This window comes from Poecilia mexicana, unplaced genomic scaffold (assembly GCF_051168715.1).
Source record: "Poecilia mexicana isolate PSO_F unplaced genomic scaffold, ASM5116871v1 scaffold_19, whole genome shotgun sequence".
NCBI classification, from domain to species: Eukaryota; Metazoa; Chordata; class Actinopteri; order Cyprinodontiformes; family Poeciliidae; genus Poecilia; species Poecilia mexicana.
This window is the reverse complement of record NW_028263388.1, coordinates 20,432,088-20,448,167: the sequence shown is the minus strand read 5'-3', so window position 1 is coordinate 20,448,167 and position 16,080 is coordinate 20,432,088. Positions and strand designations below refer to the sequence as shown.

General features: G+C 37.1%; 1 protein-coding gene across 1 annotated transcript in view; it reads right to left on the bottom strand.

Annotated features, from left to right (window-relative positions):
* Positions 1 to 13,793, bottom strand: part of LOC106920901 (SH3 and cysteine-rich domain-containing protein 2-like) — a 38,771-nt gene extending 24,978 nt beyond the window's left edge. The window contains exons 1-3 of the mRNA XM_088000855.1: positions 13,344 to 13,793; positions 2,336 to 2,705; positions 2,159 to 2,253 (exon numbers count right to left, since the gene is read on the bottom strand). Coding sequence (XP_087856981.1) covers positions 2,159 to 2,253; positions 2,336 to 2,705; positions 13,344 to 13,433 — 555 coding nt within the window. The 5' untranslated portion in view covers positions 13,434 to 13,793. The remainder of the gene's footprint in view (positions 1 to 2,158; positions 2,254 to 2,335; positions 2,706 to 13,343) is intronic.
* Between the last annotated feature and the right edge of the window lie 2,287 nt (positions 13,794 to 16,080).

The following is a 16,080-nucleotide window of genomic DNA, read 5'->3' as shown; positions in this document are numbered from 1 at the left end:
TGTGTATTTTAACAAGATCTGAAACATAAAGCGCAACTGAAGCAATCGCCTTAATTGCACTCTCTGCAAAATTATAAGCAGGCTTGATGATAACTCCATTTTATCAATCAAAGTTTTGGTTTTTGAAGATTAAATTTTTGGAAAATGTGGACAAGAATAAAGTTGTAATATTAGGAGACATTTTTGAGAGAGAAAAAATTAAAGAATGTTGAACATCGTGCAAACTTATACTCTGGTATAAGTTTTACAGATAATAGCTAATAGGAATACCTAATCTTTTAACACATTAGCATCAAATTAATATCAGGCAGATTTTTTCTGATTAAAACAACTTTTAGCTCATAATTGTAAGGCATTTTTTTCTGCTAAAACTATGAAAATATTCTTGTAATTAAATAAAAATTCTTGTAGCCTGGCCATAGCGTCCCATCATGCAACTCACTTTTATATTTTATAAAAGTGGGGGGAAAAAGCCACTTTTATAAAACATTTTCTGTAATTTGTAATTTCTTTGTTTAGAAAAGAAAGCAAAAAAAAGAAAAAAAAAAAGATCAAAACCAGACCTCAGATTTGGTATTAAAATAAATCAGAGATTTTATTTTTAAGCCATTTCCCTCAGCTGTAATATTTTCATTGAAAAACTTTAATTTACATGCATAAATGCTGGCTTACGCTTCTAATTTCACAAAACGGCTAATCCCTGCCTTGATGAGTGTGCAGTGATCGAAAAGGACACTGGATTGATGAGAGCATGCACATCCTTGGGGGACAGTGCTCGCCTCAAACACAGCAAATTTCACACTGAATTAGGCAGACCAGCTGGTACAGAGAGATATTGATTTTCCAGCAAAGTTTAGAGGAAATGTTGCGTCCAGACAAGTGAGAGAAAGAGGGTAAAGAAGCAGAAAGGTCATAAGACAGACAAAATATGGGGATGTAACCAGATGAACTTTACTACTGCTAGACTCAGCCTTTTTTTCTTCTGATAAGGCATGGCATATAGAAGAGGGGGGAAAAAAAAGTGCTCCTCTGCTACTCTTTCATACATTTCCAGTCAATCCATGTTCCAATTATACCTCCACCTTTTTGTCTTTGCTGGTGTTAAAAGGGGACTTTATTCTCTCTCTACAAGCCAGGGATTTTGGGACTGGGCATATTACCAGGGCTAAAAGGCTGCGCCAAATGACTCAGAGACACTTAAGGCATCCAGATGCCGTTTAATTCTGCTGATACAGAGCATTCTTAATTTGTGTCTTCTCTCCAAGGAACAGCCACATTCCCAGTACATTTTGGAAACAATTACAGTAAATCTAATTAATTATGTGACTTTTTTTTTGTTTGGGGTGAAGCAAAGGAGCAAAGAAAACACAGAGAACTTCACATAAACAATCAGTACAAAATAGCCAATTAAGCATTTTTAGCTAATAAGCTTCCTTTCACAGCACAGGAAAATCTGTCACACTTAAGCTACAAGCATAATATTTATGAAAACCTTAATGGTACTGTATATTTAGAAGATATTAGGCATATGGCTGCACAATGGCATAGCTGCTGGCACTGTTAAGCTGCAGGAAAAAAAGACCTGGATTGGAGACGAAGTCTGAAATCTTTCTGCACGGAGTTTGCATGTTCTTCCTGTGCATGTGTGGCTTCTTTCTGGGTACTCCAGTCCAAAAACAAGACTGTTAGGTTAATTAGTCTCCCTAAATTCTCCTTAGGTGTGAGTATGTGCAGATAGCCAACAGGTGAGCACTTTGAATTGCCTTGTTGCTGAAAATGTGCTATATAAATAAAACTACTTTACCTTACTTTTATTGGCCATTTAGCATCTGCAGCAGGGCAAACCATGGCTCCATAAGGTGCAAAAGGAGACTACGCTCCGCCCATATGGATACATTTTTAACTTATGGCTGTGAATTATGTTTAGCAAATAAGCTGTAAGTTTTGTTATCCACGTTATTGTTTTCACAAGCGTGCGCTACCGAGAGCGGCGGAGTGAAACAGACTCTTTTTAATGTGAAAAATCGTTTATAAATCACATTATGACTCTTTCTCGAACATCCACTGAAGGAGAGCCCTGCGGATGCCGGGGGAGCTCATGCCGCCCTGGGTGGTAGCCCATATCAGAAACCTCCACTGGTTACACCAAGTCTCTTACCTTGCCATTACAGGCCTGCTGAGATAGTTCAGAGGAACACCAAAGATGAGCCGCCAGCTTGCAGGCTTTACAACGGAGCCCTTGCTTGGAATTTCCTGAATACACAGCAGATGAAAAGCACTTTCCGGTTAAGTCAATACAATAATAAATTGCTGAGCAGCTTGCTAATTGACCTACCTTGGATCATATGTTTGCATCGCTGGCAGCTGGTAGGCCTACGGAAGACATGCTCCTGGAAACAGTGAGTTTTGACCGGTTGCATTGGCTGAGACTTCAGCTGGCTCTTTAAGGTCCGGGACAGCGAGGGGCTGATGGAAGAGGAATGTGACGACAAGGAAGGGTTGGGGCTGACTGATGGGGATAGAGAGGGAGAGCGCTCATAGCCCAGAGGGGATTCAGAGAAGGGAGGAGGAGACGATGGACATGGCGGCGCTGTGATGATGGCTGAGGCTGGCCGAGATTCGCCGTTGCTCCGTTGGAAGAAGTTGTCCACGCTCTTGCTGCGTATGACTGATTTGAGGGACAGGGAGCGCTTCAGTCGCTGCAGCTGGAACACAGAGGGAATGTTTTAAGACTGCTTTGTAAAAAGAAGAGTCGCTCAAATTGAGCAAACATCCAAGTGTTTCAGAGAACGATGATCCGAAAGCTATACATGCTAGAAAAAAGCAAGCACACAGAATCGGAAAAGGCACATGAGCGGTGAGCAGCATTTCAAGATTTCCAGGATTTTGTTTGGCATTTCCCAAATTTTCACTTCTCCATATGTTATATTTTCTGCCAATTTTGAAAACTGGTTGCAGATACCGTACTATGATATTCACGAACCAAAACTGAAAACCAGGGAAGGAACCGACGCTCCCCATCTGATTCCCAGTAAATTCAACAAGCATTTATCAGTGCAAGCCTTTTTACTTTAGGTTTTTATTGTTTAAATATTGGCAGGTGTTTAATGTGAAAGCAGGTGCCCAGCTTGAAGGGCTACTCAGGGTTTAAACTCTCTGGACGCTGAACGCTTTGACTGTCCCTTCAAAGTCAAGATAACTTCTGATCTTTTATCTTTCTCCTCCACTTTTCCTTGGACTGCAGATTTACAGCCTCTTTTGAACCCACCTATGTCAATACTTCTTAAAATTCACGTTGAATTAATGCTATTGAGCGCCCCACACCTTCACTGTATGCAGGCAAACGTTTTGTTCATCTTTGCTGCCATTTGCCTCCATTTCGCTGAACAATTAGAGATTCGGAAATTATGGGAGGGCGGTATATGGAAATAAAACTGCAGTGGAGTCGTACATTAAGGGGGAAGGCTGACGGATGAGGACAAGGACGTAATGGGTTTTTGACAGTGAAGAGTAGCTCTCCAGTTTGCGATGAACTCATTATCTGGCTGTAGTCACCGCATTAAACCACACAAATTAAGTTATCGTAATGATTTTCATGTGGCGGCTGTGAAGAAATTTAGACAAACATGTCAAGATATTAACAATATTACAACCTCCCTATCATGTTTATTGCACTTTTTAGCTTTTATATCCACCACATTGTCCATCTGCGCTCACTTCACACACACGCAAAAAAAATAAAATAAAATAAAAAAATCGATAGTATTGAGCAAGTTTCTCCTCTATAAGATACAGATTTAAAGAATCCAATTAGATTGAGTGATGAAAAGACCCACTAGGTTCCTCTCGTAAATGCTTTCAAGAGAAAGCTGAGTTTATGCTTTCTTTAATGGTCTTTTCTTGGCTCAACTGAAGCCCCATTCAGTAATGAGTGTTCATCTCTATTAGATCTTTAAGCTGCTTTACTGTGCTGATCTTCTGTCTGGTTTGGAAGGAAAAATGTTGTCTTCCTGCAAGCTAATTTTCTAATTGAGCTGTAAAATCAATCTATTTTTTGGTAAATGTCCCTACAAAACATGTAGTTTGGCTCACAAAACATGACAACAATTAGGTCTGCTGAGAGAAACATCAAGGCTTGTTCAGGTCTAAGGTCTGGAAATGAGCAGTCTGCAGACCCCACACACCCTGGACACAAACTGTTTAGACTTTAACCTTCAGGTCATCACATTTATCTAAAATGGAACCCTCCTTTTCAGGTGAATCAATCAATTAATCGAGTTTATTTGTGTAGCACATTTCTGCAACAAAGTCCATAAATGTGCATCTTAAAAACATATTAAACAGGTCATAGTCTGCAAATGTGAAAACCAGTAACAGACAGCAATATGCATCAAATGCAGCTCTGAGAGACCACTTAAAATGACCAGTTTCTCTGATTTTACTCTTTATAGGTTTATGTTTGAGTAAAATGAACTTTGTTCTTTTATTCTATGAACAGTGGACAACATGTCTCTGAAACTCCGAGCAAAAATTTTGTATTTATTTGCAGAAAAGGAGAAATGGTCAAAAAAAAAGAAAAAAAAAATCCAGTCCATTCAGACCTCAAATAATGCAAAGAAAACATGTTCATAACTAATGTTTTAACTCAGGAAGAGTACAGAAATCAATACTTGGTGGAATAACCAGGTTTATAATGAGGTTCAGTGCAGTGAGCTCTTAAGTTTTTCCCAGAGGTGCGTGTTGGTCCAAACAGATTATTTCTATGTTTAAAATCCAAAAGGTAAAAAGTTTCTTTTCTTTGTACATTCACCAATCACATCCACCATCTGGGTGAACTGTATGCCAGTAAAAACTTGATTTTTATGCATTTCTGTGCTGCTCATTGCCTCAGTTTTTGGGTCCCCTCTCAGCCGTTTCCTACCAGTAATCACAAACCTTCCTTTCATCCAACAAAGATGAAAGACTGTATTTATACACCTTGATTTTACTCAGTTCTCTAACAAATCTGAGGTGTTTTTGTGCTCGTCCTCTATTTTGATTTTTCATCGCGCTTGCTTGATATTCTGCAGTTTTCAAAGTGAAAACAATATTATTTGTTCCATCAAGAAACTAATCCTTTTCATTCCTCCTTTTTGTTTATTAATCATTTTATATTAATCATATCTATATGGAGACCAAAAAATGTGATTAAGTCTTTTAAAAGTTTAGGTTTTAAAAAATAGCACCAAATACTATCCTGATTTAGTTTGTCATTATCACTGTGCACAGAGAAGAGACATAAGACAATAACAGCTGTCTACGCTGCAGGGCATCACACTGCAGAGACTCCTCTATCTTTATTATCTCCAAAGCTTTATAGTTACAGTTATAATAGATGTGCAGCATTGTGTTGGAGAAGCTGCTGGTTAATTGGTAGTTATTTTAGTCTGCAACCTTCCCTGAAAAACAGTGCAAACCAAAAGCTCAGCTCATAACTATAATATTTACTGATAATACTGTGACTCTCTTCCAACATTTTAAAATCTATTTATGGATCACAGAACTCGACACAGTCCTCGCTGAACTAGTGACAGCAATAATCTCATCACAGAGGAACTGTGTAGAATAAAGAATGTGTAGTAAAACAATTTATAAACGGTGCCACTGATTTATATACTAAAAGAGAAAAAACCTTATATGGCACACAACTGATGCTGAGTGAAAGATAAGTAACATCTATTGCAAAATCATCTGACACACTGAGGTCAGGGTAAGTGTATGGGTCTTCTCACAACGACCTGAGCTTTGAATTAAAGGTGACCTCAACGGGCATCCATCCAGCTGGAGTGCATTTGGTAAACATCAATTCAATCAATCTTTTTCAGGAAATGCAAGTAATTCTTCTAGCACTGCTGACTAACAATTAAAAAATGTTTTGAACAAGTTCAAAACTATATATTTTTTTATAAATATTGATTTTTATATTAATAACGTTTAGGTTTTTCAATACTATTTGCCACATAAAATATACAAAACAGAATTCTGACTTTTGATCTTTTGAATTCAAAAGTCATATCTGACTTTTGAATTCTGACTTTTGAGATCAAAAGTCAGAATTCTGAAGATTAAAGTCAAAATTCCAGAGGGAAAAAAAAAAAATTCTGAAGAACAAAGAGCAAATTTCAAAAAGATTAAAATCAAAATCCCAAAGAAATAAGTCAAAATTTTGAAGATTAAAGTCAAAATTCAGACAAAATAAAGCACTTTTTATTTTATTGACCCTAATCATCTTCCATTGCAACCCCAACAATCCCATTGATTTTTGTAATTTCAACATGAAATGGGGAAAACCTGAAAGGTTATAAATAGTTCTGCGAGGCATTACAGGCGCAACAAAATCCCTGAAAATGTGAAGATTCAAAATTCCCCTGTCAGGAATTTTGAAGTCTCAGCCTGTGTTTGGGGGAAAATAAGAAAATACAGCAGGCCATGAATGTGATTGAAGTCAGCCATGTTGCTGTATGCATGGTTACTTTACCATTATATGCAAATGAATGAGCCATTGTGATTGTCAGCGGTTTCTAAGAGCCCCTTCTGCAGTTAAGCCCTTTTAACTGCCGGATTTGGAAATGAAAGCCTCTTTCTCTGCACACTTTGGCAGGCAGCTTGTGGGCTGCTGGAGTCTGCTAAAATGCAAATCACCAAAAAAAAACAACAGGCAGGCCTTTTAGAGCCACACACAGAGGTGTGAATGTAACAAGAAGAGAAGGATGAAAGAATTCATACAGCAGCTGCCGTTCTGGTGCAAAGTTGTTTCACCTTCTGGGGAAATAAAAACGGGAAACAAGGAGTCAGGAAATCATCAAGGCGCAGATGATCAAATTATTATCCAATTACTTTGTGCATTAAGTGTTAAAATAGTAAAACAGTAATTATCAAACAAAACTCTAAAAACTTATTCTACTCACTGACCTTCAAGTCAGCTGAGACTTTATTTTACTTAACTTTTATTTTCTGTTTTACTGCTTTGAGTTCTTAATTGTTTCGATTTGTCATTTTATTTCTGATGGTTTTTTTTTAAATCGCTTCATAAATAAAGTGATGATAATGAAAACTCAGATACAAATCCGTTTTCTGCTATTTTCCAACTTTCCCCTTTCAGTCCAACTACGTTCTTTATCAGGAATAAAAGGATATGGGTAGGAGTTTCAAGAGTTGGTGAACAAAATAAACCATTTTCTCTAAGTCCATAATTTAATACATGTTGGACTGCCAGGGTTTCACCCAGAAACTTACTAAGCCTTGTGTTTGGGGTGCTAGGGCAGTCATCCAGCTGCCCGCCATGTTTTTGAGCTAAAACATGTTTATAGTTGACAGGAAATTTGAAAATATCACTTGATAGTTATGCGTTACTGGAAAACTGAAAGATTAATACCTAAATACAGACTATAAGGTCTTAAAAAAGGCAATCATTAAAAAAAACTAAAATAAATTAACAATGCTCAGCCTGGTGGGGGCACAAGTAAAGCCTGGTGGCCCACCAGGCTTATAATACGTAGATTTTTGCAGCAACGCAGCAATAGAAAACCTCGAGGTTGTGATTTTGATGTTCTCAAATGATCCCAGAAATTTAATTTTATCTTAAAAGAAAAACAGCCAAAGTGTCAAGTAGTAAAATGTAAACCCTAAATTGATGCTACATCTCATCCTACACCTGGTTGTCATGAGTTATGCAGATAAACCCAGATATTTTTATCTTACAGAAATCTATTGCTGGCCCCAAACATAGTGAAAACAATTCTGATTAACTGATTAGTTTCTATATTATGATACTTTATTTTTAAAAAACAGGTGCAAAATTCTGGAGTCATTTGGGTGCACTTAACCCTTCTATGCATGAATTATGATCTTTTAAGTCAGGATTTGTTGTCATTTGATTTCTGATTTTCTTAAGACATAAAAAAGGTGGGAAAATGTTAGTAAAGTAAAAAAAATTCTAAGATTTTTTTCTAGGTGATCAGTTGTAATTTCCTCCAAAGGCAAAGTTGTTATTTGGTAAATACATCAAGAGTAGAAGGAGGGACTGGATATTCCTCAGTTGCTTTTTCGTCGGTCTGCCATATTGGATTTAACAAAAAATTTCTTGCACTTGCAGTGGATGGCCAGTAGTTGGCAGTGTATTTTGTGATGCACTAGTGTCCACTTTAGTGGTCTCTATGCATTCATAACATAAAAATCCACAAGTAGCACAAGAAAGTGGCTTATTGACAGTTGTCCACTGCAGTGACTGCTATGCATGAAAGGGTTAATTTTATTTTATTTAGAGGTGTCCGACTAAAATAGCTCTAGTTTGATGTATTTTAGAATAGAAGCAGTGATGGTATTCTCTGTTTTATGTAATTTCTTGCTGGTGCTTTCAGCCTTTAGACATATTTTTGCCCAATCATTTTGGCATGGAAATCATGAACATATCCAAGTCAGTCAAAAAATTATATGACTTAATGATGCATCCATCTGCAAGCAGAGATATGAAATAAACAAACACAAGTAGGCTGAATCTGTTTTGTCCAGAAATGTCATCAGCACTCATTAAGTTTGCAGATTGGTGCTGGCATGTGCAAGAAACACTCTGAAAGAAGCTGAGATTTTATTCTGCAGGAAGAATGCAGCTAAATAAATGCCAGTGCTGTTACACAATGCAAATGAAGAAAATCTGCATGTTACACTGCTGGGCAAATACACACGCAAGACTCGTTTAATGAGCTGCAAATAACCTAGAATCATAGCAGAAAATTACAAAACGATGAATTTAGTTTAATGTAGTCCGCTGGTGCCTGTTTTATCTTCCATTATTATTCAAAGCATCTCTAAATAGACTTTATCTTTACAATCAAGCACTATCTAAGGGTCAGGGAGTGAAAAGATCATAATGGAAAATTAACAGTGATGGTGCAGCAGAGGAAAGAAAAGGGATGAGGAAGTGAAGGACAGGTGGAAAAGGTCATCGGACTGCGGAAATGGAAAGAGAAAAATGTTACATAACCTATGTGTGGGGCATAAAAGTAATACAAAACTGATAAGGAGGTAAATGTGAAATGAAGGTGAGCGGAAGAGCTGGAAAGAAACAGTTTTCATCATTGCAGACTCATTAAAATGTCTCTGTCTTGGCCAAATATCCAGTGAACTGTGCAGAGGCCCTGGAGACTGCTGCATATCTCCACCTTGCATTATCAGCAGACTCAGCCACTTCAACGACTTTATTAAACTTTATGTAGCGTGCAATCATCAGTTCATCCTCACTGAAACAACAGAGGATACATACGACAGTCCAGGAATTGCAGAAACCGTTGAGATGATGAGGCAAATAAGATGCTGCAGCCTGCTGACTATTGGACAATTCCCAAATTCATGGTTATTTGATTGTTCTGGATTAAAAACAGATGTGTAAAATCATCAAACATGCCATTTATCTAAGAGGACCTCCTTGCCTTGCAGCAACACATCACCTTCCTGAAAGAATAGCCTATTGTTTTTAGGAGGTGGTGCTCGGAAAACATAAAGAGGAGAGTTATAGCCTCTGCAAGTCTGTTGGCCCAGCAAAAGTACTGGGCCAACAGTACTTTTGCTGGGCCAACAGCAAAAGTACTGTTTTGCTGTTGGCAAAAGAGAGAAATGATGGGGTTAGCAAAGTATTTCATAGTTTAAATCTTAATTGTGAGTGCTGTTAATGTAGACGAATGTCATAGGATGACTGAGAGAACTGTTTAACCCTTTATGACCTAAGTTTCAAATCTCTGGCTGGATAGTTTTGCTTATTTTAATTGTACGCAGTTCTGTAAATGTCCTGTGAGTAAATATATTTGCCCATTTATCCATAACAACTGGAACTTTCAATATCTGGCAAGTTATTCTTGCAATTTACCGTCTATTAAAAGAGTGTCCCTCAGAGGGACAGTGAAATTACCAGAATAACCCGAAACCGTTGGGATTTTTCAGATTGTGCAAAGTTTGGTGAAATTACCATACTGCAGATTTAGCTGGATTGTCGCCAATACATTTGGCCTGGAAAGGTTAAACCATTAGAGTGCAGTTTATTATCCCAACCTTATCAAACCTGCAAGTGCCATTAAAACACAATACTAAAGCAGATTGACTATGCAGACATTTCATGTTTAGATCAAACTACTATGAGATGAATTATAAATTCTAGAGTAGGGGAGGGCATTTATTGTATTATTATTTATCGTGACAAATTTCTTCTGAGAATTTTGATTTAGCAGAGTTACAATAAATTTGAATTTGAATTAACACTGAACTGTCTGTATTTTTACTATTTTCTCTACTGTCTATTAACCTTTCCAGACTGAAAGGAGGGCGAATGATAGCTAAATTTGCAGTACCGTAATCCCGCCACACTATCTGAAAAATTCCAACGTTTTCTGAAAGGGGAGACGTTGCGCTTTCCAGCTAATATCGGGTTATTACGGTAATTTCACTCCCAAAGTAGCAGGGAGTGAAATTAATCTGAGGGACGCTCTTTTAATAGACGGCAAATTACAAAAACAACTGCTAGATATTGAAAGTTCCAGTTGTATGGATAAATGGGTAAATATATTTATTCAGAGGACATTTAAGGAACCGCCTACAATTAAAATAAGCAAGAATATCCAGATGGAGATTTGAAACTTAGGTCATAAAGGGTTAAGATAAATACAAATAAAGTTCAAAATATGATTAAATGCAGCTACTGTGAGCAGTTTTGTGATACAAATTACACTTCTTTGTGCTAAAAAAGATTATTATAAATAGGAGTATTTGCATTGTATTTTGTGCTCTGCCAGGCAATCACATCCATAAAATTACCTAAAGAAAAAGTAATCGTCACTTTTTTACCACTAAATATTGTAATAAAGGTTTAAGTTCATATTCCCCAGAGCTATTTTACAGATTCTTGAAGAATGAGATAAAGTGAGAAATTGCATTTCTGCTCATCTTCTCAAATATTAATAATCCTGAGTGCAAGGTATTTGAATGACATGTGCTCCAAGTGATTATAGAGGAATAATAATATTTTTGGAGTCGTCACCTTGCCTGTAGGTGGAGGAGGTGGAATAACTATTCACTCTGTGTCACTGCCTCTATTAGAAGCACTCTAGAAAGCTGGTGGGCCCACTTAGCACTGTAATAAATACTCCAAGGGAGAACAGAGAGGGATCGAAGAGAGACATGAAGGAGAGCTGCTGCTGACGGGCTGAGACAGATGGATGCAAAAGACTGATATCTGAAGGTTGAGGTTGTTGGGAAATTATTAAAATAGCAGGTGTATCGAAAGAAATAAAGATGTAAAAGAACCTCTTGTGACACATGTTTAGTAAATTCCTCTTCATTCCCATTAAGGGAATGGGCTGCCAGCAGGGGCTTGACAAACATCTAAACTACATGGTCGATGTAGCTTGGAGATCCATTTTGTCTTGACAACCACTTGGGTGAATTATGGCCAAGCCCCTAGCAGGACACTGCAAACATCTGCTAGATGATTGGCCCATAAATTCAAGTGCCACCTCGCTGCCCACCATTCATTATCGTATCTGTAGACAAACAGAGACAACAACAAGAAATCTGCTCTGCTGGACTTAATCTGGGCCCCCATGGAGTCGACCAACAAAATCTATCAGAAACTAATAATCTCTGGCAATTAAGGCTGCTTGTTAAAGCTCAGCTGAAAGTGGAAAAATGAATAGGGTGGTCAAATAATGAGGAGGAACAAGTTTAAGATTTATATAAAGATAATTAAGATGATGACGAACATTGTTCCTTTATTCTATGAACTACTGACAACATGCGTCCGAAATTCCAAGCAAAAATTTTGCATTTATTTCGTCCAAATAATAGAAAACAAGTTCATATTCATTTAGAAACAACAATATTAATGTTTTAACTCAGGAAGAGTTCAGAAATCAATACTTGGTGGAATAACCAGGAGGTTTTCAATGGAGTTCAGTGCAGTGGACTCTATATATCATACCATGCATTTGTATTGAACCCCCTTAACTCTGACAACCCTAAATAAATTTAGCAATGTTAAAAGTTTCCCATTTACTAAACATTTATGTGTAATGTAATCTTAGTATAACTATAGGTTTACTGGATAGATGTTATCCAATAAACCTCAAATGTTTATTGGACTATAGTAGTGAACAAAGAGCATCACCAGAACCTTGATTGTTCAAAACATTGTTGGGGTATAAAATAATATCTTTCATTTATTTAAAAATACAGAGGGGGGAAGAATCTGACAATAACATAACCACACAATAATTAATGCAGTTATTAAATCCAGACTATAACTTGTGGATATTTATTCAGAGTAATAAGATCATGTTAAGAAATAAAACAAAACAAAGAGTGACTATGTCAGAAAGCATTTCGTACCCAGTGCTGGGTATGCTGGAAGATTGGTGATGCTGTGGGCCTGTTTCTCTACGAAACTTATTAGATAGGGATTGAAAAAAAATAGTAAACTGACAGCAAAGTGAAAATGGTTAATTACTGAGGAGAATAACGATCCAAAATGGTTCTCCAGGCATATTTTTTGATATACGCCCCAGCAATAAATACAATAGAAAGTCACAAGATGAATGGAGGGTATGACAAATGTGCAAAAAGCTCCCACAAACTATGCCACAACCTTGTCAGATGTAAAAAAATAAATTGTACAAAGTGTCACAATAATTGTGAATTTTTAACATGTATTTTTCTCCTTCATCCACCTAATTTTGAAAGTTGCGTTTCAAATTTTGACTGCAAAATGTTAAATATATGCCAAAAGTTTGAGTAAACAAATGGCATTACTGTATAGCATTACTAATAAGTTAATCTTTCAAAGTCAAGGTGAAACAATGCATTTTATTTTAAATAAAGCAACAGCAGAACCATATCACCTAGAAGGAGTTCTCTTGTGCATCTGTCAGGAATAAGTTTTGTTTTTAATTTGAGATCTACAAGAAAATGAAAGCTCTCATTGAATATGAATATGTCAGCGAAAACATGCACACCTTTGTGTAATCTCTGCTCTCTAACTTTGAGGTCAGGCAAGGTGGGAGAATTACAGAGGCTTAGAGTCGTTATGCAAGACCTGGAGCCACTACAGAATTAGCTTCGTAAGGCAGAAAACGCTCAGTCACTCATTTCTAAAATTACCTTTATTTCAAATTAGAGATAGACCTCACCTTGTTACCAAACACAAAAACCTACTCACAAAAAAACATTATTCTTTAAAAAATAAATCCAGACTCTAGTTTGAATAATTAATCGTTGGTTTTTCTGTTTTACAGTTGGCGTTTGTCGAACAGGTGTGTTGTTACCTTTGATTCCGGCTGACCGGACACGGTGGTACCCTGCCGGTTTAGGTCCCGGTTCTGAGGTTCGCTTTCTTTTTCGCTGATTTCCGTCATCTCGAATCGGTAAAAATGCTCCTCCAGCAGCAAAAACCGAAGTCCGTGGAGACAGAGGAACGAGAAAACTATTCATACAGAGAGCTCTTAAATATATGGCGTGGAAAAGAAGAGGAGACGTTACAGACTCTAAACGCTAATCTACCCCCAAAAAAATCCTTTAAAAGCGACCTGCTTCCTTTCAGGTTTAAAGCTCTGAACGGGTGGAAATTAAGCCAATAAAACACCGGATTAAAACCAGAATATCCGATAAGACTTGCTGTTCGTCCTCCGCCGCCTCACGCCTGTCTCGTGCCCCGGACAGTATTTCTTCTCGCGCGCACACACGCGCTCCTTACAACAACTTTAATCTCGTCGATAGAAAGTGCTCCGCGCGCTCTGATTGGTTCAATTTGACAGACAAAGGGAAAAAAAGAACACAGAAGCCACTGTGATTGGCTGTGAGGTGATGACGCTTAGATGTGATGAATATTTTAAATCTGAGCCAGAATATCGTATTTCAAGGAAAGATTTATCTATATTGCACATTTCACCTTATCTGATAAAAATGTAAACATAATAACTGAACAGCAGAAAATTTGGATTACAATTAAACAGTAATGAGAAATTATTTTAAACATAATGGAATAAATAATAGAATACGCAATACTGTCAAATGATGATATTGACAAATATCAATATTGTCATTGAAAACTGTATTTTGAGAACTTGCAAACAACATAAATGTCAAATTATTTTACTCTAAATGACTTTACAAGTATGTCTCTGTTCTTATTTTGGTGTTTCAATTAGCCTACACATTAAATCAAGAACTCTACTAAAACAATGTATACCTGGAAGTATTATTATTAGTACACTTGTAGCCAGATTTTGCTAAGATATTTAATTTGTAAATTTGTCAAGTTGATCTTTTAAGGACAATTTACAAAAAGTAATCTTATTTCTTTGGTTTTTAACATCTTGCTTCTAATAAAAGTAATATTTACCCTGCCTCTTTGAAAGTGTAGGCAGCCATCTTGGATTTTTGAATAAAACTGGGACTTGCCACCTGGAATAGTAATTGAACCCTCCACCAAAAGGTATAAAACAAAGAAATGGTTAATAGAGCAGATTTTTTTTTTTTTTTAAAAAAAAGGAAAGTTAGTTCCTGATTAAAAAGGAAGAGATCTCAAAACTCAGTGGCACTCAAGACACCAGCGATAAACAATTAATTTTATGGCCATTCCCACCATCATCAGTCACTCCGTCCAAACCTTCGCTGCCCAGTTAATAGCATAGAACGCAAAAAGCATAACAAGGTTCTGAAAAATGGTTTGCTGTCAAATTAAAGGTTAAGTATCAATGATCGTAACTTTTATTTTTCACAATTTCCACTACTGTTTCAAAAACATAAGATGAAATAAATGTCAACTCACTTGTTTGACAGTTCTGACATTTAGCAATACTTTAGCTTCACTATTCATATGAATAAAATGCATATATCTTAGTGTCTCAGAAAGGCTAATGCAGTAATGTAACAATACAACATGTCTTTTTTTCTGTTTTGTGCTTCAACAAGATTTGAAATGCAGCACAAAGTACACCTTAGAAAATATACCTAACTAAACATAGATAGACATCTTCTGGTCACATTGCCTCACATCAGCACATTAGACCAATGCCACTAAGGGAGCTAATATGTGCTGACTGGCTCAACTATAGTACAGTTGTATTTTTCATGTCAGACATACTGAATCAAGCTTGAAATGAAATAAAATAAACATTTACATAAAATGTGAGAATACAAAAGCTTTTTCTAATTAACTCTTACTGCAATTGATCCTTTGCACGTGACGTCACTGACGGACGTCAAAACAACCTATGCGCTCCTGTAAAGCCTGTCAAGAAACGCACATGTGGTGGCCTAATATCGCTTTTATTAAGTTGATTTCCTAGGAAAAATGGCCACAGAGTGCTGCGCGGTCTTCCGCAGAAAAAGACAAGGGTGAAAACCAAACTTCTTATTTTATTTTGTAACTTTTAATCAGGAACGATACGGCAGCGATGGATATCAACCGTCAACGATGATTACTGTCAGCCCTCGGTGTAATCGCAGATTTGCAGCGAACAAATATTTGAATATGAAATATCGCATTATGGAGAAGGCAGCGTTTAACCACTGGTAACCATGGAGACAGTGCCCCACCATCATGTAGCCTAGCATGTACGAAAAAGAAAAAGATTAGCATCTTCTCTTTTGTACGTTTTTAATGCTGCTCCGTTATAAGGGGAAACCCTGTTTATGATTTAGTGATATAAATTATGTGGTGTGAATTCAGGCAAAGTCGGTAATTTAATCGACACGTCGGGAGGGAGGAGGTATGGGTCGGTTTCTAAGCTAGCTGTTTCCAACTTTTCTAAATACCGCCGTCTGTGAACCACAACCAGGTGTGTAACGTTCACAGACAAATTAGCTTGACTCGAGCAAGTAGAAGCCATGAATAGACTGGCAAAAACAACTTCAGTTGCTCTGTTCAATACTCCCATCCTTCACTTCCGACGTTCATCATGGCGCCTCGAATGATTAAGTGACGTAGGGTCAATACAATTCCATGGCTCTTCAGATGTGTGCATACATATTAATGGCTGCTTAAAGGAAACAGAAAAA